The following is a 26,769-nucleotide window of genomic DNA, read 5'->3' on the forward strand; positions in this document are numbered from 1 at the left end:
TCTAGAGCCATGGATTAAATGGAAGGAAAGAACTTGGTGTAATTCGCTTTTCTTTATACAGCTAAAAACAAAGACGTGAGCTGATAAGAGTTGGAGACTCGTTGGCTACTATTCCTAATAATTGGAGTTACTTTAAAAATTCATAATATTTATAATACAACTGCTCTTTTCAAAGAGCTCAGTTTCAAAGAGCCAGTCCTTGTGCCCAGTAACTAGTATTCATAAGCATTAACCTGGTAAATTGTCATGCCCATGACAAGCAGTTGTTGTAAATATGTGTGGTTTTTTTTTTTTTTTTAAATCACTTTTTCATTAAATCTTGCTGGGCAGTATGTATTTTGTACCAGCTGAATTAGGATTTAGCAGGTTCTGCCTACTCCCCAAAAGCAGTACCTTCATTGTAGCTGTAATTGTAGCAGCTCCCTCAGATCAGGCCTGTTCTTTTTGAGCTCACATAGGGAGGTATCGTTAAAGCAAAGGTATATAACAGGGACACAAAAGAAGACAAAGGGGCCCTTGTATTTTCCCTGGTCGTCTTTTGTGGAGGAGGAAAAAAGGGGGCATGGGGCAGCCCAGTGCTGAGGGATCTCACTGGAGGCACCATGAGGAAAGTGTAAATCAGGCAGCAGCAGTCTCTCCGCTTCAGACTTTTCTTTTTCTAGCCCTGTTCCCTTACCTTTGCTGGAGCCCATTTTGGTGTCAGTTTAAGTGTGCGTTTGCTTAGTCACCTCCTAACTTACTGTCATGCCATTTAGCGGCCAGTACTGTCCGCTTAATGTTTCATTGGCATTGCTAGAATACTTAGAACATAATTTTTTAGCTTTAAGAGTAGAATAGCTACACGGAACTTAAACTCATGAAATTATAAGGAAAGCTGAACCTTTTTTATTAAACTCAGAAATGTCACCGACTTAAAGATGGGTCTGAATTTTAGCGATGTGAAGAACTCCATGTTTGCATTAAAAGTGTACTACTTTGCAGGGAATACCTATCACTGAAGAGCACTCTTTTTAAATTCTTTTCCTTGACACATGCAAGACACAGAAATGAGTAATCTGATACTCAAAGATGGGAAATCATTTGTCCTACAAACAAGCCCCTTTATGGAGCCCAAAAGACTCTATGGTGGAATGGGGGGAACTCTGAAAATACGAAATAAATAGGTTCTTCTTACCCATTTCCCCCCATGTTTTTTCATTTTCCAGCAAACAAAACAAAGCAGTCAGAACAGCTGTATGGTTTGATAGTGGTAGTACAGAAACCAGGGAAAAGAACGCTCTGAGAGATGAATTGTGCTATCTTGGCTAACTCCTTCTGCTAAGCTTCAATAAGCTTGCAAGACAGATGTGCATAGCCCGACTAAGAAGGGTGAAATAATTAGAGAGTGGAATGTGGGGCTTTTGTCCCTGCTATAATTATCCCTGGGCCAGATCAGAAACATTAGACATCCAATAGGTGATGTTTTTAGATTAAAAAAAAAATAGTTCCTCCTTTCTCTAAAGGCTACATACTTTTCCTATCTAATCAGTAATACAAAATGGGGAGGTGCTGACACAAGCAAGAATAGCCAATGACTTCATCAGTGTGGCAGCAGCTCTGCCTTTAAAGTGTGAGCAATTCATTGTGGTTTCTGTGGGGTTTTTTTTCCTCCTCTTTCTTTTTTTAATCCTATGTTGTATGCAGGAATTTGCAGTCACCTTTGGGGCTACGATGGTTCGTACTGTCAGTCTGTGCTGAGGCAGAGCACGGTCTTGCTGCAGCAGGATACTTGCTGTTACTCTCCCAACAAACCCCAACTGCTGCTCTTGCAATCAGAACAAATGTAAAGCAAATAACCCTGCTCACCAGCAGTTCTTTCCCTTGTTATTAGTGGCTTTGGCCTAAGAACCCAAGGAAGCTGAATCACCAAAGCTAAATGTTAACAATGTGTACATAATCACGAATAGCAAGAACTTATTTTGAAAAACTTAAGCAAAATTGTCTCCTCTATCCCAAAACAGACAGACTGGCTAGTCCCAGAGAAGAAAAAAACTAATTCCACACATATGACTAGCAGGCCTCCAGCAAAGCTATTGTAGGATTTAAAACCCCCAATATATCCTTTTTTTTTATAGAATTAGAATGATCCTATGGCAACAGTATTGTAAGCCTCTAGAGTTTTCTGTTTAAGAAGTTGCAGAAGGCCTGTACTGAAAATTCAATATAAACTATTTTAAAAATGTAAGATTACAGTTATTTCATAAGCCATTTAAGCAAAAGATGCAATTGCAAGACTTAAGGAAGAGTCACAAAGCAATTTAAGCAGACAGGTGGGCAAGCAGCCCTCCACAGTGCCCCTGCAACTGTTTCCCCACTCTCGTTAAAAGTAGCCTCCACACAAAATTATGTAATGTTTGTATGACTGTGAAGTGAGTTTTTCTTTTTAAACTCTACGTTGTTTAGTGAATTTGTCTTGTGTTTTCCTGTGACAAAGTCTTCAGGACTGCAGCTGGAAATTAAATTTCATCTGCAAAACGTACATTAACCTATCAGTTGCATAATGGCAATATCAGAATTATCCACTGGCTACGCTATGCCTCACAGCAGTATTGTGCCAACTAAAAGAAGGTGAAAATATAGCTCAAGAGGGGAAAAGTAAGTTTCAATATAACTAAAAATTTTGTTGCCTACACCCTCTGTACCGGCTGCACTTTACACAGCTGCACAGGAGCAACCCTGTGGCCAGGCTGGAGGCCAAAACCACCAGCCAAGACTCGCCGACATCTATCACCTGACAGTCTGGGTGCTCTCGTGGTCTGCCCGGCTGCAGCTCCTGGTAAGACCTATGGCTGCGCTTCCTGGCAGCGCAGCAGATCCGACAGCCCCCGTTTACACTTCCGCCACAGTATTACGAGCCGTGCGACAGAGGCAAAGGAGACCCTTTTGGGTTCCCTTGCAGAAGAGCTGGGGTTACACAGGTAGGTAAGACCGCAAGCTGAAGACAGGCTGCCCATAAAGGAAGGGAAAAAACGCCAGCTTTGTAGAGTCAAGCCACTTTCAGGATCACCCTGGTCAAGTAAGAGTCAGTGCAATCATTTTCCTTACCACAACTTAATTTAGGGGAAAAAAAAAACCCCAAACCTCCTCTGAGTAGTATTAAAAGTAGAGCAAGAAGGCATAATTCATAATATTACTAACTTTGGACTCTTTTTTTCTGTTTAGGAATTTGCATGCTGTGGGGCCATGAACTGACTTCCAGCCAGTTCTTGTGTCTGCTACCTTTCCCCAGGTGAATTTTCATTTTCTGACACAGTGTTGCTTTTCAACTTCTGGCATTGCTGCATACTTCCTCCTTGCCACCTACTCTTCTTTAACGCTGCAGATTTCGTATCTATTTTTCTGACATTAAGTGGTCACTTAATTGAATATAAACTTCATTAAGTCAGGTAACAGGGACAGAAGCCCATTAGGAGCCCATATTCTGTATACTAAAGGCAAAAGGAAAAGTTGTTGTCATTTCTCCCTTGACCCACATCTCCTAAAGCAGCTATCTTCAGCTCCCCAAAAGGATGCTTTTTTTGTTCCTTCTGTAAGATGACATGTAAATATTTACTTTTTCTAAAAAGGAAACCAGAGAGCATTTGTTCTAAGACAACACATTTTCTCTTAAGAAAAAGCAAACAAACCAAAAAAAAAAAACCCCTCATGGCTAGGAATATTGAACAAGACAGATAAATACCCACACAATAGGACTAAACCCTTTTGTTTTAATATTTATCTGAGCACAAACCAAAGTTTAGCATGGAAGACCATATTCTAAAGTACAGATATACCGAGACTGTTAGGCTTTGTACTTTGTCACATACACTTTGCACGTTATGCTTTGCACTTTTTTGTGCAAAGAAACACAAATCTACAGAGTGAGAAAGAAAACAAGTATAGTTACTCTTCTTGGAGTCTGGAAAGGCAGTAGCAAATGGCTGAAAGCAGTATGGAAGAATGGGGAAGGAAATCATTCACGATGAGGGAGGTAGGGGTGGAAAAAACGACGTTCCAACTCCAAAGTCTCTTATCCTAGGCTAATGGCTAAAGTTAGAAATGGAGCCACTAAGTTACACAGTCTTGACACAGACACGCTCCCTCATCTGCCAGGGATTTGTGCTACCTGCACGGCCTTCCACATGCAGTTACTCCTGCTCTTCTCAGGGTTAGACTTTGTTAATGGCTGTGGATGCGTCTGGGTGTTCCCTTTGCCTCTAACTCTCGGGCACCGGCTGCTTCCATGTTTATTTGATGTTAATTCTGGCACAGAAAGATCCCTCTCCGCACTGGGAGAAGTACCCTGAAAGTTTTAAGTTGCTGTGCTGAATTACCATCTTCCTGTGTTACCCGTTTAACAGAGCTTAGTCAGAGCCAGCAATTAGCAGTAAAGTATTTCTCATATTCCAGCTGTCCCCCTAAATAATAGCATAGTCCTCCACTACAGTTTTGTCTCTGTCGTATCAGGATCTTCTGGGAATGTTTTTGTTTGCAAGACAACTAGTACAACATGATGATCACACATGCTTAGCAGCTACATTTTGAGATTCAGGTAACACCGCATAAAAAATGGTTCTCAGATTCTGCACACAGACAGGTTTATGTAAAATATATAAACATTTGTCCAAGTTGTTACAGATCGCATAAATATGGCATTTTTACTGTTGCATTTACAGATGTGCATGTACAATGATGTGCAAATAATCACAATTTGATTACAATCTTTGAAAAGCACTTGAACTTTGCATCCAAGTAACGCAATGAATGAAAAATGCCCGAAGAATTTAAATAGCAAACTTATAACATGGTTTAAATTCATAACAAATTTCAATGTCTTCTCAGTAAAACTTTCACACATTTAAAATAGTTTGTATTCATTTTATTTGTATATGTCAAAATACATTTTTTTTTTCCAAAATAGTGGGTTTTGCAACTAGTTTCATGCAGATACAAGGTCTGCTCAGTACTACCAATAAAATCAATATAGCACAGTAGCCATTCATTTTTTTTTTTAGATATAAAGAATAAATAACCTAAATATAAAACACTAAAATATTAGAAACACGTATTTAATCATTCACAGGCACCCAAACTTTACCAAATATAATCCAGAATATGCCTAACTGTCTTGTAACAGAACTCAATACATTGCAGCCATTCAAACTGTTTAAATTCTTTGCTTATTTTATGTTAGCATAAGACAATGGAAGTTCCCTATGGTTCAGACCCACCTCTCATACAGATCAATTACAATAAGATATCTCAAACTATCCGTGTACCTTTAAAATCAAGAATCCTGAGCTTGGTAGTAAGAGCATAACCTTACATCTTCAAAAAACCAATCAACACAGAGAGGACATCATGTCTTCCTTACCAAAGCATATCCCACCCCCATAAAACTACCCCCTCCCCCCCGCCCCCAAGTAGGCAGTAGAACACAATGACCTTTTTAAATGAAGGGGTACAAATTCACATTTAATATAGTATACAATATAATCAATAATACAATAGCTACTACAAGCTTTACAATGTACAATTTGTTTTAATGGCTGATCTGTTCAGTGGTTTTAGGCAATAAACTATGTGCCAATAAGATGTCATATTCTGAATGGTTTAGTGAAAATATAAAAGCTGTTTGTTTCTAACAAAAGCGATCTTCACTTAAGTACTTTTTTGTTTTTAAAGGCCACTGAAATGTATAAAATGGTCTGACATGATGGTGTTATCAAATTAGATGCCTTCTCACATGGCAACAACAGTGCATATAAACATTAATGTGAGTGTAATGGGTTATGTTTTTCAATGATTTAGTAACATTACTTTGGCTAGCACAACAGTTTTGGACAGCACTCAGATAAATACAGGTATGTGAAATGTAGTGAAGCAGTTATATTTATGCAATTTTTTATTATGGTGAACGCTATCAAATGAAAAAAAATGGGAGGAAAAGATAATAAAGTATTTTATATAGTTTAGACCTTTTGTAAAGATAGGGCTCCATACAATGTACAATGTCTAAATTCTTTATACCATAAAAATTAATGAATTTTGTTAAACACACTATTCTGGAGTAGCCTAATTTGCATTAACAGACATTTGCAATAGGGAAATATATTCAAGCATGCCACGTGGTGGTCTGAAAAAAATCAAACCAGTACACATTTATATATACAGCATCACTCAGTACCTGCTCAAATGAATGTGACAATTACAGGATCTAACATCTCTCACTACAAACTTTTTTTTTTTTTTTTAAGTGACCAATAAAGGCAGAAAACAGGACTCATAAAATAACTCTAGTTTCAACTGACTTTTAAAGCATTTTGTATAGGAAATAAATGCATATTGCACAAACAGTGAAAGCAAATGTTCCACCAAACATCTCTGTTCCAGGTGGTTGGACAATACAACTCTAGGTAGCTACACAAATATGTAATTTAAAAGGGTGTGTGGTCTCTGCAAATGGTAAAGCTGTGAAAACACTGTACAAGAAAATCTGGTACATGAATAATTAGAAGGGAAAAAAACAAATCCAAACTTAAGATTTAAAGAAAAACTGAATATAGGGAAAAAAAATGGGAACTGTGGCACAAAAAAAACGTTATTGAGTAACTGTCTTCTGTGAGAGCTGAAAGCTTTTGTTGATGTAAAAGTGTTTATGTACAACTAAGGCTTACTGGTTAAATATCTGAGGCGTATCTGGCCTTGAACACTTTCCTTATTATGCTGTAGCTGTAAACAAGATTTCTCAGTCATTTTATCTTCTCAGCAGCTGCATTTTAACAGAAACAATGATCTTGATACAAAAAAAACACACAGGTAAGAGGGCGTTTGGCAGGATATCTGAAAATGACAGTCTCCAAGGGATCTTCCCACACTTCCAGTGACTGCCATACTATGGTCCACTGGAGTTACTAGTGATGTGCAATGCCGTTATTCGCTGCTGTAGTAAACCCTTTATTTGGAAAGTTTGCTTATAACTCTGATCAAGGCCCCATTTTCATCTTTTAGCCTCTGGTTGTCTGCCTTCAGATCTGGTAGCATCTATCAAAAATGAAACACAATGGTTATTTGCTGTTACACCCTAAGCAAAATCAACAAGACTAGACAAGCATTGGGGATAAAAATCTTTAATCAGAACAAGTATTTTGGCAGTTACTCTCTCCCTTATCAACAGTTGACAAAAGTCTCGCCTTTTAGCATGATACAGTTAGGAGCTATAGACTAGGAGTTTTCATATACTCGGACTGGATGCACTACACTGAGCGGTGAGAATGAGAAGCCTCTGCACAAAAGCATTTATAGTAGCATGAGGAAAGTAATTAAATGCTTCAGATGCTAGAAGTGCAAAACCAAAATGTTAATTACTGACAATTTAGAGAGGCCTGTCTAAACTATGCTTGTACTGTTGTTTGAAAATAAATTCTGTGGCTAATCTTATCTATCACTGTGTTTTTGGACAATTCCACTCTGGATCAGATACTGAGTGATTCAGCACATTAACTCATAGCATTAATCTTCCAGTCACTTCCAGACTTGTGTTCAAGCACACATCCTAGAATTTGAGATCCTATCTCTGAATATAATGGTTCACAAACAAACACATAAAAGATCACTGAAACACCAGGCTGCATACTCAGGCATACCAGCTAGAAGATGGCAAGTTAAGGTTGCCAGAGGAGACAGGTGACATACAAGCACAAAGGCTAGAAGGCAGGAGCCAAGTGAGGTGAGAGCTGGACAGGATCAGGCAGGAAAGGAGGACAAGTCAATGCACAGAGGTTTGTACTGGTAGACTGTAACTTGCTGGAGAAACTAAAAGTAATCTCAGAAATTCTCAATACCTACGTTCACACACTGATAACAAACCACCTATAAAACTCGTGGCTAAATTATGTTTCTAGCAGCTGATTTACATAGGAGGCAACGGCCTATTCCTGCAGAGGGGTTATTCAGTAACCTCTGGTGCATGAACATGCAAGAGGTCTAAGTCCAACTGATGACCTATTTAACAACGGCTACATATTTTTTCATGATGAAATTTCCTTCCCCCTAGTTTTGTTTTCATTTTATTCTAATGAAATTACGCTTTTTACCCCGTTATATTCAAAACATTACAATGGAACAGAAGGAACTGAGAAGTTTAAAAATACAGTGTTAACTAACTGTGCATTAGACTACCGGCGGCTCTTACACATTTCCTCCACAAGATTACTGTCCACAAGCAATTCACCAAACAGCAGACCCTCTCAGAGGGTGAACCCTGATGGTGCACTAAAGGAGTCTATGCTTATAACAGCTCTAGTTTCTTTACCTGCAAGTATTGGAAGATGTGAAAGGAAGAAGGCAGGATAACACAAGAGGGAAAAAAAAGGTGGTGTGCACAGAGCTAGAGCACACAAAAATCATTCTGCTAAACTGGACTCCATTTCTGCTCCACGGCGCTTAGGGTAAGTCACCTGAACCAAGCTTTCCACAGAGAGCCACTCCGAGTTCTTTAATGCTATAATTTCAATCACAGTCAAGTGAAAGCTGTGCTCCAAACACAGAGTGCTGTAAAACACCAATTACTTTGAAAAGTCATGTCAAAGGGTTTGAAATTGGGCAAATCAAGTAATCATTTGAAAATTTTCAAATATTACCTGTGGTGTTTTCTAAAATGTAAAATAGGGTGATCTCATATCGCACGTCTACTACGGAGGAACATTTACTTTTTGTAAAATTTACGACGCAATGAGAAAATTCACAGAAAAACCCTAAGAGGAAATAATTTTGTATTCTGTAAGTTAAGTGCAAGTTAAACATGGAACTGCACACTGAACAATGAGTAGCATTTTAAAATATGTTGAAATGCTGCCATTTAACTGAATAAAATAGGGTGCCTGCGGGGGGAGGGGGGGGGGAAACAGGAAGCAATCCTATATTATTGAAGATGATTCTAATGTATGCTTTCCATGTTTTTGCTTCTGAGTTCTTGAATTTATGACCCCAGCTCTTAGTGTCCTGTTTTGACAGTGGGTTAGGTTCTATTAGGAAAAGGAGGGGCAAAATCCAACCTGGAGTCTGTCTAACCACAATACTACTGTTGTCTGAGATAACACACACTATGGGTCATATGCAGATAACAGGCACCCATAGCGTGCATTTGTGCGTGCACCTGTAATATTAGGATAAACCCAGGGTTGTTCTATGTTGTATCTACAAACAGTGAAATAGCTGTTTGTTCAGTAAAAGCAACCAACACCTTTCTTTCCTACTGTTCAGTTTGTTCCGGGCTTCATGCAAAACATCCTATGTGAAACTGCAACAGCGTTCATGTACCTATGCACAACAGAGTTCAGTTTTGGTCTTGTTAACTGTGTTTTTAACAAGTGCCATTTTGTATGCCTTCCAATGAAATCTCAAAGCAACTCCAGTAACTCCACAGTCCTGTTTCCACTTACTGGCTAGGGAGCTGCAGTCAGTAATGCTCAGTACATACAAGCAGACCCACAAACTGGTATTTTTTCTGGTGAACTCCTATCCTAACAAAGCAGCCACTGTCCAAATTTAGAGCCTTAACATAATCCCATGCCATTTCATAGTCTGCGAGCCCCTATAAATAGGTTTTAATCCTGATTAAACTAATAGGTACAATACGCATTAACAAAGTATTTTCTCCGTTGTTAGTGAGTCTGCTAAAGAATATGGGAAAACTGATAGCAGACAAAGGCAGTCAGGAGTAACAGGAGATCGATCAGGAAGGATAAATTCAAACAGCATAACTAAAATGCTCTTGCTACCCATCTATACTAATCCCAAAATGTTTTAAACTGAGCCAAAGATATTTATACAATTTTCTTGGCACAGTGCATTCCTACGGTACTAAAACTTCCTGCGAGGTGGCACCGCACCTTTACTTTGAAGGGGCAGAAAACCAGCTTTGCAGTAAACTCAGTAAAATTACAACTACATACTGTACTTGATACTTTCAATACTTCTCAATAAAATAAGAGGGTATCTTTCTGCGATGAGATTTTTGAATAAGATTACAAATGCACTATTTTGCCTATCTGTTTTATACGATTAGCTGGTAACGTTGCAGTGCCTTAGTTGAGCAAATAATTATTCAATAATCACCTGACATGTGCAGCCAACTCAGATTTGTGCAGTAATAATAACGTCTGTGTTCGCTGTAGGATTTAACAGTTTTTAATATACAAAACCACTGTGAAAGCGTTAAGGTTATAAAAAAAAAAAAACCTCATGAACTGTTAGGGTACCTGTTCAGATTAACCAGCCACACTGTAATGGCTAAGCTACCACCTAAAGAGGTAATGTCAAGTGTCTTGCTGCGTTTCCATTGCTTTCCATTTGCTACCACAGCTTCTCAAACTCCATTATGATCTGGCTTTGAAAACTCCCCCTACAAAAAGAAACACTGAATGGTTGTCTGTGGTGTGACACCCTGAACTGGCTCACCACGGTTAGAGGAATGCCAGTGCTAGCACAAATAAGATGGAAGGAACACGTGGCTGTGGGCAACAGTCACTGGATTAGCTCCATTGTGTTGGAAAACCACATTGTTAGCTGAAGCCGATGCAAGACAGGCAGCCCTGAAGGGGCAGTTCTCCCTTCCCCTGCAGCAACATGCTCCTGCTGCTTTCTGTGCGTTAGGTTTAGTGACACGGCAGCTATAGGGCGAGATGGAGCAAGAAAGGTAACTAATCAAGGGATTTGTTTTTAGCCAGGTCAGTGAGCAGATCTTACTCACTCAGCAAGCCTAAATACAAGGTCAGGAATACAGGGCCTGGACCAGGAACAACCTTTCCACATCCTACTGTTAGATTGACTTCAGGAAGACATGAAACCAAAGGATAAACCTTCTATTTATTCCATGCCTCTTAGTGGGGAAAACCTGAGATCTGACCCTGTGAGCAGAATGCAAAAAATATATACTCATCTCTGCTTCTAAGAGGGAAGGCTAGGGGGAGAAGCAGTTTAGCAAGAGTCACTGTGCAGAAGGAAAATTATTTTCTTTTCACCTACAGATCTTAAAAGCGCACTGAAACTTCCACCCAACACAATTATGACCAAGTAAGAGGAAGAAAGGCTAATGGATTTGGTCTGCAATGAAACGACATTTTGTTCATTACAGATGTTTGAGCCGTCAGTGGTTTTCTGGAACAGCCCTCCAATATGCACTAAAGGCAACAAAATTCATGCCTTTAACTGGAAGAGACTGAACTGGATGACCCAGTAAGCAATGTGACACATTTACAGCAGTAGGGGCATTTTTTGTGTGTCTGTCTGTATCACCTTTGTCTGATAGGATTCTGGTCCACAGTTGGAATGCCTACGCGTACAGTAATACAAATTAATAACCTTCAAATCAGTGCTAAAACTGGGTATTTTAAGCTTAGTCCGAATCCTCTTAGAAAAAAATAAGGATTGTCCAGAACCACAGGAAGTTCATAAAGGAAAATATTAATTGACTAGAAATCTGTGATACGTTTTTGAAAAAAATAAAGACTTTGATCCCCTCTAAACTCTAAACACACCAATGTACAAAATAAAGTTGCTAAGGCAACTGTTCAGAAATGCACAGTACTGAGACCACTTCTCAGACATTCTTTAGCTCAGACTGGATTTGTTTCAATTCTATGCACTTTAATTATACTGCAGAGAGGACAGCCAATTCTTAATTTCTCTATGCTAGAAAACTAGAGTTAAACCTACCAATTTGAGAGTTTACATACATATCAAAATAAGAGAGTGACTTCACTGTATGCTAGTGCTAGCTCAAATCTCTTCAAATTGTTGCCGAGTCAAAGGTCTCTTGAATCGTTGCCAATTTCTCTTCGAGTACAAAATGACAAGCTTCAGTGCTAGTACGGATGATACCACACCATACCAACACATCTGCAACAAGAAACTATTTGGAACATCGGACACCATGCTTTAGCCACACTTCCATCCTCGAGCAGCAAGTCAGTGTCCAACACACAGCTGTTAATAGCGAAATTCTGCCCAAGCACACACTGAATGTCAACACCTGCCTGGCTACACAAAGGAGATGGAAGAAGTTACAAGTCCACAGACCGCAGTTGCCTACAGGACCCTGAGAGCTTGGCAACCACTCTGGTCAAGGCCCTATTCTCAGTCATCAGTCGCTCATTTATGTGTCTCAAAGACTGAATCTGCTTTATTTGTTGTAGGTTCTGCAGGAATCAAAGAAATAGGAGTGAAAAACAAGAGAAAAAAAAAAAAACATGTATATTATGTTCAAAAGAACCAGAGATGAGCAGAATTGAAAGAAAACTTAAAAGAGAGACGCCTGTTTGAAGTAGATAACTCACTGTGAAAAGAAAGTATCAAACAAGTGGCACATTCTTGAAAAGTAATCTAAGAACCAGCAGTGATTAGTCACAGCTTTCCAAAACAGTTCAGGATACATTAACAATGAGAGTTATTCCTGGAATTCTTTACTTAACATCCTAATTGCACAAACTAAATCTCCTGTTCAAATGTCTGTAAATAATCACACGCTTAACATATACTTTTACATGACACTACAACAAATTATAAAAAGACTAGTAAACTAGTAATCTTTAATTCAAAACTTTCATGAATGTATTGCTTACTGAAAGTAAGCCTTTGAAAAAGGCAATTTATTTTCATTCTTTATTTTTCCTCACAAACCCAGTCAACCCTAACGCTAATTTACAAGTTGATGATAAGAGCTCCAATTCTGTTTTCTACTCTTAGAAACAATTATTTTCCTATATTGTAGTTTGTTTTCTACATATTTCACTTTTAAAGACCCCTCAGGGACCTCAGACTGTGTCCTCCATTACAGCAAACTATCTTGGCCTGAATCCAAAGTAGCTAGAGACATCATCGTTGCCTTCTGCTTACATCTGCTTGTCAGCATCAATTATATCAGGAAAAACTGAAGTGCGTGTATTTTAATGAAAAGTATTTGGAAGTTGATGCAGTTTCCAAGCACCAGAGGGAGCCCAAAAACGAGCTTCCAAGGAAACTTTATCAATCAATGACAAACATCAAATCTCAGAGCAGTGACGATAACATCCTTTAACATTATGGAGTCCAAAAACATTTTCTATCTCATCACATTCCAAAACATGTCTAGTTATATTTTAATTCTATCAGTTCAGCTGGACCCATCCAATGTTATATCCCAGGGTATAACATAAACCAAAACTGCCAGGTTTGTCAGTCATCTTAATCTTATCAGAGGGCTTAACAGTGGTAAACCAGGGAATGAGAAAAGTCATACCATGACTGGATTAAAAAAAAAAATATACCAGAAATTTATTACAGAAGTGTTTTCCTCCTGGGATACAGTTCATACATAGTTGGGAAAAAAAAAATGGAAATCCAGTCACTCTTTACAAATAAATGTTTTTCTTTTGATATTGGTAACATCATCCTCTCTAATTCATGGTTTAGAGATCAGGACATGGAGGCTGAAGTAATATTTAATGCCTAATTATCTATGGAATTACATGCTATAGTTAAAATTTTTAAGTTAAAAAATATATAGTGTCACATGGAAAACAGTGAAATTCTGTCTTCATTTGATTAAGGTATGTTTCACTCTAAACATCTTTGAATATTTCTTGTCAGCCAATCTGCTATACAAGTGCATGTCTCAACACCGTCTCAGAAAACAAGACATCCTACGTGTATGACTGCTTATGCCAGAACAACCACCTCAGTACAAATTACATGCGATGAGTGATTGTGAAATGCACCTATGGCTTGCTAGTAATATAGCCAGACTACATGTTGACTACAGCCACTGACATAATCATATACTTTGTTGTCTATAGTTTGATAATACTTACTTTCAGTTCCTCTTCCATTTCAGATATCCTTCTTTCTAGAGCTCTTCTTTCCTAAATCAAAAGATGTGTTAATATTGAACAACACCATTTTTAAAAAAAATTACTTCTTGTAAATACTGTGATAATAGTGAAATACTTCAAGTTTCAAAGATCATACAACCAGAAGCACAGTGTGGACAGGAAACTTGTGATGGCAGTGATATGTAGAAAATTTGACAATATTGATTATTAATAACTTAGGAGGGAGAGCTATTAAAATTTACATCAAATCCTATTAAAAACACCCCTTCCTTTACTCGGATTTAGACAGTTGATAAGTACTGCTTGTTCGGGTTTATTTTTCTGTAAGCTAGATTTTCATAATAGCTTAATATACAAGAAATGCAGAAAATGATCAGAAACAAACAAGAGCATTAAAAGAAACAGAAGCACAAAAGCATAAGCTTTCATATCCAAGCAAACGTTGCTGAAACATCTGCCTCAGCTCAGTCAGATCTGCCCACACTATAAACTGCAACGTAGTGTAGAGACACCCAAACTTACATTAAATGGGTTCAGCTGAGTACCAAAGAAATCTAGCCACATAAAACTACCTGCTTCTTGAGTAAACGTTTCCTGAATATTTTCTGCGTTTCTAGTATATTTTTCTTTTTTTTTTTTCTTTTTACCTGAGAAGCAGTAGTAATTAGCCTTCGTAGAGCACTTCAGGTTGTTTTGATCACAAAGATTACAGTACCCAAACTAGCTTATTTAGAATTAGCATAGGTTTTTCTGTACTATGCTGCAGTCTGCAGTGCAGACATACTACCATATTTGTTAAGTTGTACTATTTTGTTTAAACCTCATTTTCAACACATGTGACAGATCAATAGCTAATGCAATAGACTTCAGGGGCTTATAGCTTGATTGCTTTCCTTGTGTCAAACAATGCAGTGTGTCTCATTTAAAAGCAGCTGCGGTTATTCAGTAGTCTACATTCAGATTTTTCCAAAGTGTGAAAGGCAAAAGCAACAGATTATTGCAAAGTGTACATATGCATCTGCATACAACGGTGTTATGCAAACAGCAAGCAGCATTGACTGAGGTGTTTAAAACTTTGGTTAGATCATACCGCCCAGTAGATACTGACTCTTGCCGGTCACCTTTCAGATACAAATCATTTGAATTTAGTTTAATCATAGTGCAGTTATTCCCCAACATTTTCTTATTTAGCAACAAACTAATGTAAAGATTTAGCAAAATAATAGATTACTGCAGTTGTTAGTTCTTACTGTACTTTATGGTAAAATTCTTAACTCGAACTACGATACTGACTGATAGTAATGGGCATAGTAAGTACCAGTGAGTTAACTGCAGTAAGCAAGTGACTATCAAAAATCCCACATCATCTTACATTACTTACAATTGCATCAGTTACCTACTAGTTTTGCAGGATAATATTATCAGTGCTCATAGTTATATGAAGCAATATTTGAAAATTCCTGCAATTACCAAGAGATGAATGATTGATCAAATAAAATCTGAAAGTTTCAGATGTTTAGAAAATCAGTAGTTACTAATAGACGTTCTGAAGTCCTTTTGATGCATTTGTTTAACTAGGTACATTCAGCTTGCCTAAGAATTTAAATTAATTAACTTCATATACTTTATGTTATATAAAAGAAACATTTAAATGGACTGGCCTTGACATATAATTTATTTTTTAAAAAGTAACATTCTGATTAGTAAGCCTCTTGATAAAGTGAACAGTTCACGTGACTAGGAAAATTTCCCAAGACCTGTTGTACTAATACTTGCCTCTTTCATTAATGCATGAACAAACCCACTGTGCCACTACACTATATTCGTTCGTCTGTGTTCCTTCAATCAACTGATTTTCAGAAAGCCTTTCATTTCCAAATGGCCATTCAAATCACAGATAACAGAATTACATGATACATGGATCCTGTAAGAACACAAAATACCCCCAAACTTTCACCATTTCGCAAATGTTGCACTCAGGTTTTGCTAGAATAGATTTGTTAGGAGTGCAAAAAACGAAAAAAAACAAAAACAAAAAACCACACATACACACCACCCACACCAGATTCCCTCTCAGCAATGAACTTCCAACAGCAAAATCCCTAATACAGATGAAGCTATACTTCTCCTTTTCCTGAACAGCTTACTCTGTTTTATTAGCTAGCTTGAGACATACCAACAAAAGAACACAATACGTTTTCTTTGCTGTCCTCAAGATGAAAAAGTGCATGCCAGTTTCTCAGTGCATACCAGACATCTCATTTGTATTTATCAAAACAAGTCGGAACCATGGCCTTGATAGTGTGATCAAGGTACGCTGATTTACTCAGCTGAAAAATGGACCCTATCGTTATAAAATTATTAAAAAGTAAAACACAGGCATATACCTACATCTGTTTGTATTTTCAGTAATACCAAAACAATCCTCCTCTCCCCAACACAAATTCCCAAATGACAAATTCTAAATTTGGGGGAAGCTGGTTAAAGGTACCTACCATTCTGATCCAGATCCCAACCTTGCAATTTGAGATCTACTACCATGTCATATGAAATCCCACAAAGCACTTCTAATGTACTTTTCAGTGGGACAGGTTGTTAGTGAAACTCTTATTTTTGCCTATGTATCACTAGGATTTTGCAGCTGTGATCAGATGTGTACACCTATACCCATGCAAATAGCCGCCTTCTTGTACTCAGTTTTCAAATAAACAGTGTTGAAGCATCAACAAATCACACCACGGAAACCTGCTTTTGAAGACTATGTTTAAATAAAATTCAAAGCTTAGAAATTCACTGTAGTAAAATTTAAAAATACATAGGTTTAATACATTTTTCTGTCTTCTTTACTGAAACTATGTTTCCACCTGAAAACCTCACTATAGGTGCCTTCAGCTTTTTCTCTGCTGTGCCTGTCCTGCCTTTTATTTCTCCACATTTATTCTCACTGCTTTCCCCTTCCCTATTTTTCTATTTTATATGTACGTCTTACATTTTCCAAGTATAAGACTTCACTAAAATAAAACTGAAGTTCTTACCTTTTACAATTATACCCTGACAAACCACATATGAAAAAGAGGTCTTTAAAATTATCCTTAAAGACTCACAAACAACATGAACTGAATTTAGCAAGCTTATTTCTAGAGGTCAGGTATCGATGACTAGCATCTGAGAAGCCTGCTTCAGTCACTTCACTCACTGGAGTTAGTGAAACTAACTCCAGATTTTAACAATGTTGTATTATAAATAATTTAATTTCTCATGAAGGGAACCTATTCAGAGATACTCGCATACGTCATCACTCACGTGATCTAGTTACCAAGAATGTTAGCATGAAAGACTATTGGACTGTTGACGCTGCATCAGTCTCTGAGCTCATTCCTCTGATACAGCTGTTAAGAAGGAACTGAAGTCCAAACCAAATGCTACTACATAGAGTAGTTTTATTCCTTCTTTCTCAGTGCTTTGAATATTACTCATAGCATCAGAACTTTTATTCTAAATAAAAGCTAGAATAAAATAAAGGAAAACACAAGCACAACTAAATTCCCGTTTTAAATTCTTGTCTGAAAACAATTACGTTTGAAATTATAAGACACAGACTGTCTCCTATATCTTGTGTACTTCAGTTTTCAGTCATAAAGTATTATCACTAACTTTATTTATCTTTTTATCTGCTAGCTTTGGTAGTAATAACTTTAGAAAAAGTAACATTTCTAAAAAACATTTTGCTATTGGGTTACACGTCTCCTACAAGAAAAAGGTACAAGAATTCCTAATACAGCCAACTCTCTCATGCGATAGCCTATTCTGGAAAAAAGCAAAGTAGTAACTTAAAACTGAAATAATGCCAAGCTATTCAGTATTAAATAAACTGCAGCTTGGAATCCATATAACAATGGATGTCACTGCATCTATGAAATAATTTTAAATGTCTACTTGTGTAGCAAGCAAGAAACCAATTAAAGCTGATGATGAAACTTTTCTGCTGATGAAATCATTGCCTACAGCACGATACAAAAGCCAAAAAGAAAATCAAGGAGAAATAGGTGCTAAAAGGCCACTCTAATTATCTGAAATGATTACCAAGATAAACATATGCCTGAGAGCATTTCTACATCTCCATACTCTCCTATAAAATTCCTCTGGTTTTGGTTTGCTTACTAGATAATAGAAACATTGGTTTTTAAACCTCAAATGCTGGAAAACTAACCTATAGGGCTAGTGAACGTGAGGTTTAAGGCATATCATATCACTTATATACTGTCAAAGTCCTCCCATTTAGTTATCTAATGTGTCACTCCAGGAACAAGTGAGCATTAAGATCAGCACGGGGAGAGAAAGGAACACGTGGCTAGGGACATACTGGAAGCCAGGACCACAACAGCACCAATTTAGTTGTGTAAACTGTTGCAGAACTAAACTTTTATAGGCACTGATTTTAAACTAGCATGAAACTGCAGCCTAAAAATATCATTGTCTAACTTATGAAATACCATAGCCTATCTCACATGTCCATTTGTTACACGACCCCCCTCTCCCAGTCAACAGATCCTGATGCCCTTGTTCCTGCCCTGTCCAATTTAATTCTCTACCTGCCCACCCCCACCTCCAGTGGGATATTTCCTCTGGAAAGAGTCGCAGGACAAGAGTATGCAAGACGCATATTATGCTTAATCTTATACCATTAACTGGTTTGAAGCCTGATGCCTATAGGATAGAAACAGCTACCTCATTACCAGTAGTAATTGGTAAAATGACACACACGCCTCTGGAAAGCTCTGAGGAAATTTACGTCTCCGAACGTTAGAAGACGAGGCGCTCTGAATATGCTCAACGTTGCTCTGGGACAACATGGAACAACTGGCAGAATCCTGGCCAGCAATCCAATTCAGAACCTAGTTGTCACATACCAACAAGTGATCTGGAAGCAATTCTTAAAAGTAATTCCATCTCAACAGTATCTCACATTTATTGCCAGTTTGAATCCTAAAATCCCCAGATCTTCTAAAAAAATGCACGTTATAAGGCAGGCTTCTGTTCTCACTAAAATATATCCAAGCCATCAGTTGCAAAACAAATTAAAACAAAGCTCGAATTAGAGTACTTAATTTTTGGCAGAAACTCACCCTTTTTTCCATTTCCAAGAGTGATCTGTCAGCAAATCTTTCTTGTCTCTGAAACACAAAATTAATAAAGACACTGGGACATGTTCTGAAAATTATAAAACTGAGGAAAAGCAATACAGTCAGAATGTTTTAGCTTAAGGCAACTACTACTGTATTCTGTCTGAGGTCATATGTCTTTAAAAGCATTTCAAAACGTATTCAGGGAAGTAATACTGAAATAAAAATAAAGAAGAATGAACTGGATTTACCAAGGACTTCGTCTGTGACTATCCCCAAGTAATTTAATCTCTTTACATAGCCTTTGACAAATAGGAGTAAAACAGTATTTCTATCTAAAAGCATTACAAAACAAACATTTTTAAATGTACTTCACTGATATTTACAGGGTGCATACGGAAGACACTGAAGTACACACACAGGTAAACTGTGGCAGATGTGACCTGGGAATAGGAAACACACTTTCTACAGCAATTTAAGGAGAATTTCAGTTCTGTGTACATACTTGCTATTACTGTATGCAGCAGCGTTATCTGAGAGCAGTTATCTGTAACCTAAGTGGAGTGCACTATTTACTCTTTAGCTATAAGATAAGGCTATCTAACCAGCCAGGAAGAATCAGCAGGTTATGCCAATCTGCCAGCAGGCTTATGAATTCATCAGTCAATCCAGATTGACATTTTGAACATAAACTTAACAGTGTGGAAAGTCTTTTTCCATACCCTGCAAAGAAGTTTCAGATACATGCTGGTAAGAACCACTACTACTAAAAAAAAAAAAAAAAAAAAAAGCAGCAGGCAGCCTCATACATTTTGTTCCCAGCTGAAGACCAGAATCCTCTGCTCTTTCTTCTCTAGAAACAGTGAGAGGTACTCTATTTCTCCTCCATCTTTGTATAGGAAACATAACACTGATGTCTAGGAAACAGCAGCCAGTTTCCTGAGGCGCTTCTAGTTTGCCATCTACTTTGTTGGAGAAAGTCTTTTTTGGTTAATACAAACCTGAGTGGTCTTTTCCAACTGTAGTTTAAGATCTGTAAGTTCCATGTTGGTATCATGTAACTGTGCTTTCAGTTTTTCATTTTCAGCTAGAATCTGTTCATAAAGCTAAGAGAAAATATTCATTTAATAAACATGCATTTTCTGTAGTGAGATTAGTTGAAATGTTTAAAAACCATAACTGAGCTGCATATAAAAAGAATACAGTAATAGTCCAAAAAGTAAAAATCGGTTAAAGATGTTTAGAAGTGGAAACACTTTGAAGAACTACCTTCCTGCTACCAAACGTCTCTTGAAACATGCAGCTTTGCATAGGGAACACGCAACTTACCTTACACTTTAGAAAACATTTGCCACTTTTTCGCTTCAGACTTCTACTGATTAGACAACACAGTAAACTTTTGACAAACTTCTCATCTATTCTGAAGCAAGATCTAAATATACATGCAGACATATCAAATATGACTTCACATAGGGGTAAAGCAGTTTTAATGATTCAATCAACCACAAAAATAGTTGAATGGCATCTGTCATTTTAAAACAAACCAAACAAACAACAAAAAAAAGTATTTTGGCTCCTTTAGGTTTTCCCCTTGTCCTTAAAGGGAAAATGGCAAAAACTAAAAGCTGTTTTGTAATGTGTATTACCCCAATGCATGGTTGTTCTGCTCCTCCATTCAGCTGTCTTCCTTTAAGCAGGATTTGTGGTGCAATTGGAAGAGATTATTTCCAGACAATTTATCATAAAACAGTAATAAAGTTCTATTTTTACATCAAAATTGTTGGATCAGATACCTTCTTAAAATCAGTGCTATCTTCTTTATCTTGTCTACTGCAGTAGGGTTTTCGATCTTCAAGGTAACTCTGTGGCCCAGATCGCCCCTGCACTGAATCATAACGGTCACCTGAAGACATGCTGAGGGATCCTGTATCATATCTGTAAAAGAAAAGTTTTTGTTTATCTTTGTTTTTACACATAACTCAGACCGAGGCCGCTCACTGTATCAGGGATTCTGAATTTGCCATTTTTCAACTGAAAAACAATTATGTAATTATGTATTTTATTTAAGCCATTGTCTTTTCTCTAATTTGATGCAAATTAAGTTTTTACATTCCCTCAAGGTTATCTGTATGTTTTCAAATTGCTGAGTTTAACTTCATGTAAATGTTTGCCTTTCATGCCCAGAAATCTTTGGATTAAAATATTTCATTCAAAAAAATATTTACAAGTATTACAGGACTTGAAACTGGCTTGGACGCTTCCATTCTTTATTTATAAAGGAAAGAAGATTTATTTTTAAAAAGTATTTTTTTAATTGAAGTTTGTTGGGTTTTGCCTCTTTTAAAAAGGCATTTCAAAAATATCAGCCAGGTTGGATTCTCCAAGTTTTTTTTTGTTTTGCTTTATTAGAGAAACCAAGGAGATTTCAAGAATATTTATTGTCAAGTCAAACATTTCAACAGAAGCAGGTCAGGAAAGTCTTTATCCTTTTCATCACTAAATTACAACCTGTATAAATAAAGTTTTAAATTAAAATTTGAAGTTTTCATGCTGGTCATTCTTCATTTATGTGCTGTAGTAGTTCTATTTGGTAGATTTTCAGCACACATGGAAAACAATTTTATGAAGGGAGAGAGGAAACCAGAATTCCCCCTCTTTGCACAAATCTGTCTTTATACTACATCACAGCAAGAATGGATAAATATACATGTACTATTCTATAAGTTTAACTGAAAAGAATCAACTGCAATCAAACTACTTCATAGTTCAATCATCTTCAGTTCTAGCCTTCGGCACGTTAGATACTCCATACGAACGAGGACAGGCGTTTCACCGTCTCTTAGCGTTTCTAGTGCAGAGAGATGCAGCTTACTTGCTCTCTCCCGTTTAGAATGGCATTCTCATAGACACGATACTCAGGGTGAATCCAGCACTTGAAAACTAAAGCCTTACTTCAAGAGAGGTCTAATGCACAGATGCTCAAAACTGATATTTAATGAAGAACTGCTGTAGAGAGATGATTTAACAGAAATAAGCATTATTTGGGGTAACCGTAGAAGTTTGCTTTCTGGTAAAACCCAATTTCTTTTGGACGATATCAGCAGGATAAGAAACAAAAAGCCTAAACCAACCAGACTAATATTAATATTGCTCGTTTGAATTTTGTTTTGCTATACTGTAGTGCTACAGGAACGCATTTTCTCTGCGATGCACCTCAGACTCATGTACAATCAGACAGAAAAATTCAGTAATTAATTCCAAAGGTCTCAGCACAAATGCAAACATTTTTTTAAAAATGATTAATATTTCTGTATTTTTATTGCAACAAACCTTAAGGGAATCTGATTTTCAAAGGCTGCAGTACTTTTCTTGAGGTTTCTTTGAAATATTTCAGTAGGATATTCTAAAAGAGGGGCAACAAGAACCACTTGTCTTTTTTGTAAATGCTGACTTCATACTGCAAAATTTGCACGGAATGGGACTGTATCCAGCATGTTCTACAAACGCCTAGCCTGCCTTCAGTGCACGACCAACACGTAGCCCAACGCATCCCCCAATATTACGAGGGTCCCACCCACACATGGACAAAAATTCAGTACTGTAGCTTTACAATCATACTCCATATAAATGTTAAGTGTCATTAATACCTTTCAAAACTCAACCCAATTCACTATCAAGGTTAAGCTGAATTTATACATAAAGAACTTAAAAGCCAAAACATGCGAATAAAAAAGGGTAACAATTCTAAATAAAATAAATGGTTTAAATCACACATACCTTGAAAGGCTATCACTCTGAGGTGAGGAGGGGTAAAGAAAAAAAAGATCAAGTCAATAATTTAATTCAAAAAAACACATAACAATTTAAACAAGTACAGCCAAACAGGTTCATGTTCAAGTACAAATGCTATTTGACACCATGTTACTATCTGAACGCCATTTTCAAGCTTCCATTTTGTTATGTCTGGAACGGAAAAGAAATACGTTCTGGAATGTATTTGCCAAAACATGAATTACAAGGAAGCGAGCATTACACCCTAGAAGTTTGGGCTGTCTAAAACACTAGAGTCATTTCAGCAGTAGGTACGTTTTACAGTTTGCCTGCTTGTTATCCAAAGGCATCAGAACCGTTCGCTGAATTTCCTATTCCCTCTTCTTCTTTTGTAATAGTTGAGATAATGTTTTGAAAGGTTGATATAATAATGACTTCAGCTTCAAATAACATAAGAGAAGCTACAAAATCACCGTTCCAGTTTAAACTTCATAGGGAATAAGCAACTATTCCAGCAACGTAAAGTACTTACCAGACTGAATTTAAATTATGTAATTCCATTCTTCATGTTGTTTTAACTCATTCACTAATTACAGGGGAATACACAGGAATACTTACTTGCTGAACAAAATTTAATTAAAAGTGATAATTTAAGAATGAAGGAATATCCTCTATGCACTATATCAACCATATAAGCCTTTTCCCCTTCTGAGTGGTCAATGTAGACATGTCACTCAAGAAAATCTACTGATATATGATCACCTGGACATCCTCCAATAACATTCACCTAGCAGTGGCTGGAGCCTTCTCTCTCCACTTTTTTTTTTTTTTTTTTTTTTTTTGAGAATTTCAATTTTTTGCATTTTCTCAACCTGCACCGAGGAAAACAGTCACATTCTCCACAACACCCTCCATTTCCCCTTTGACACCTTTAAGCGCATTCACTCCCTGGAGGATATCAAAAGTACGTGCACCAGCCGAACTACGCCTATCAACATATTATTTTCTGTAAGAGTAAGAATGCGGAGAACCGAGGGATTTTTGTGGAAAACGTCACAGTTTGGTGACACACAGCTACACGTGCAGAGTTTTTAAGCTACTGGCCGCAACAGTATTAACTTCCACCTAAGTATGACCCTTATCTTACGTATTATGTTTAAGCAGGATCAGGGTGGGATTACAGGATTGCACCATATAATCCATGAGCTAACAGCAGAGCATGATGTGGGACAAAGCAGCAATCTTTGTCGGTACAGACTTTACAGTCTTTTTAGCGTGAAGGAAGGTCGTATGCAGAAACACACTACACCGGTCCTTTCAACCTTAACCTGCAAGGCATGCCAGCCATCACAAGAAACTAAGCTTTCCCTGCGTTATCCCTTAACAAACAGGCTGCCGAAGCCTGGTGCTCTCTGCTTCTAGTGGCCCTGCGATGCCATGGGCACGTGCCAACCTGAAGCCTCCGTAGCTCCCCGAGCACCAAGGCGAGCTAGCAAGGCACAGGCGGGACATCTCCGCAACAGAAACTTGCGGCTCTGCTAGGGGGAAGAAAAATTGCTGAGGTAGGAGAGGCCTGGAGATTGGGGGGGGGGGGGAGGAGGGGGTTGTACGCCATTTTAACTGTTTCTTTTTTCTTCATTTTCCCCTTCAATTTTTCTCAGTTCAGTTCAGTTCTGTCCAGTCACAATTTTTTAGATTTGACAAAAACGTTTTGGGGAAAAAGTAGGACAGTAACCCTAAATTCTCTGCATGAAGCTTGTCTGAGGACAAACGATGCCAACGCTGCTCTCGCGGCACACGCAGCTCGCGCCTGAGATGGACGCTCGTAAGGTAGTCGTGGAGCTGAACAGCCCGCGGGAGCCCAAGCTGCATCAGCAGCACACAAGCACTGAGGAAAAAATTTAAAGATCCTCTCCTTTACGCAAGCTGAAATAACACTCGCTTCTAACCCTACACAGCCACTCTATACAGACCGCAAGAGTGCCACAGAAGCAGCTCTGTATTTGAAAATGCACACTAAGCTTCCACCCCGGCACATTACATTTTGGAGAGGTTAGGATAACTACCGGAAAGGGAAATTAAACGTGAATGTCAGGTGCAATTTTTGGTAGCATTCTCAGTGAGCGATTCTGGAAAGCTTCCACAGCAGCAAAACTGAAAAATCAGGATTTGAGCATGGTATTTGATAGGTTATTTAGATTAGCTTCTGATGTTTATCCTCGCAGAATTAAAAGCGCTAATGTAATTTATGAAAACTAGCAATATTAGGAAAATCTTTCAAAAGTGATGCATCGGACCTCTCCCAAAATAAAATTTCATTCCATTTTATTACAATTTTACCAACTTTATTTTTCAAATACATATTTTTTGCCTATTTCACTTTTTTGTAACCATTCCCCCCCACCCAGCTCACACTGGAGTTCTTCTGAGTCCAGTCCAAGCGTACAAATTCCAAGTTTCAATGTTAATAAAAGCAGGAGCCTTTATCTGCTGTTGTGCAAAGATGTTTGTCTTTTCCTGATTGTTTCCTGAACAGAGAACTGCCATTTCTTTATCATGTTCCCATTCTCATCTCTTAGCCAAGTGCCAGCTCTTTCTCATTCACCGCATATATCGTCTTCTCCCCTGCAAATACTCATCTCATGAAAAGCTTCACTCCCAAATACCCTGGTTTTAGTTTTTCTGTGCTTGAATACTTTTTCCTCATTTCCTACAAGTTACTCTCTCTTTTTCTGGCATTATCTTCTCCTGTGTCACAGAGTGAAGATAAGGTACCAGCTTCAGTAAGTAAAAAGACGGCTAAAACGTAGTAAGGAAACGGCTCACTGAGGAAAAAAAATCAGCAGTCTCGAAAATTAAATTTTAAGAATAGCAAACATCAGACTCAACATTATCACAAGCATTGGCAACTCTGTTATACCTTAAGTCTTTTTTTGGAGTGTCTGGCCAACATTCCCCTCCTAATAAATCAGGTTTCATATTCATACTTAGCACTATTTTTTCCTCAAGGCCTAATAGCTATCCCAAATCACTTTAAAAAGGAGAGAACATCTGGGAATCTCAATCCACAGACTAAGTTAAATGCAAAGTAAAATCTAATCATCAAAAAGGTAGAGAACACACTGATTTCTAAAGAGTACACGAACAAAAACTTAAATCAAAGCTAAATCCAAATACTTCTTTCCCTACGGGCAGCCAACAACCAGCCGCACTGTTCAGGCATGTTTGACAGTAACGGGAGCTGCTCCAATAGTGGTATCACTTTGGTATGCACATTTCAATTTCCATAAAGCAGGGCTTTGAATATGTTCTAGTAAAATCCTTTTCTCATCCTCCTTGAAATTTGTTGTGACTTCTGAAAAGCGTTCATCTTCAATGATGCAACAAATGAGTAAACTGGATAAGATTTAGCAGTCTTACAATTTTGTTTTTTTGCTTTATATTTATTAAATTTAGGTCAGGTTTACCCATACATAAAATGGCTGCATTTATTTTTGGCACACTCCAGCTACCAACAGCATAGTTCCAAACTCCTATCTCTTTCTGTCCCCAGAATTCAGACAAACATAACTGTTCTTAGAAACGAAAAGTTAAAGCAAATCAATGCAAATAACATTCTCCGTTGTTCCCAAGAACAACGCTACTTTAAAGAACATGCTTATCTGCAAAAACAATTTATTTCTTCGTAGCCTCAATTTCTGGATGATATTTGTGAGAGAAGTACGGGAAAGGATGCAAGCAAAAATATAACTGAAAAACAGGCTTCACTGAAATTTTTTTTTTTAATCTAGAGTTCCTCATTTTCCAAAGTGATCTTCAGACTACTTTATTTTTGAACTGCTATTCCACAACTTAGTTCTAAGATTATATCCTTCTTCCAGAAACACCATTTTCCTGTAACATAACATTCTTAGTGCAGTATTGAAAAAAATCTTAACTTTTAGCACTAAGAAGCCTAAACAAAATTTCATGACAACAACCTTCAA

The 26,769-nt window shown here is 37.6% G+C and overlaps 1 protein-coding gene across 3 annotated transcripts in view; it reads right to left on the reverse strand.

Annotated features, from left to right (window-relative positions):
- Positions 1-4,882: 4,882 nt before the first annotated feature.
- Positions 4,883-26,769, reverse strand: part of PPP1R12A (protein phosphatase 1 regulatory subunit 12A) — a 134,505-nt gene continuing 112,618 nt past the window's right edge. For all 3 annotated transcript variants that reach the window (XM_068936358.1, XM_068936360.1, XM_068936359.1), the window contains 6 exons: positions 22,790-22,806; positions 20,806-20,947; positions 20,014-20,118; positions 19,016-19,063; positions 13,869-13,919; positions 4,883-7,062 (listed from right to left, as the gene is read on the reverse strand). In XM_068936358.1, coding sequence (XP_068792459.1) covers positions 6,976-7,062; positions 13,869-13,919; positions 19,016-19,063; positions 20,014-20,118; positions 20,806-20,947; positions 22,790-22,806 — 450 coding nt within the window. In that variant the 3' untranslated portion in view covers positions 4,883-6,975. The remainder of the gene's footprint in view (positions 7,063-13,868; positions 13,920-19,015; positions 19,064-20,013; positions 20,119-20,805; positions 20,948-22,789; positions 22,807-26,769) is intronic.

This window comes from Struthio camelus, chromosome 1 (assembly GCF_040807025.1).
Source record: "Struthio camelus isolate bStrCam1 chromosome 1, bStrCam1.hap1, whole genome shotgun sequence".
In the NCBI taxonomy this organism is placed as follows: Eukaryota; Metazoa; Chordata; class Aves; order Struthioniformes; family Struthionidae; genus Struthio; species Struthio camelus.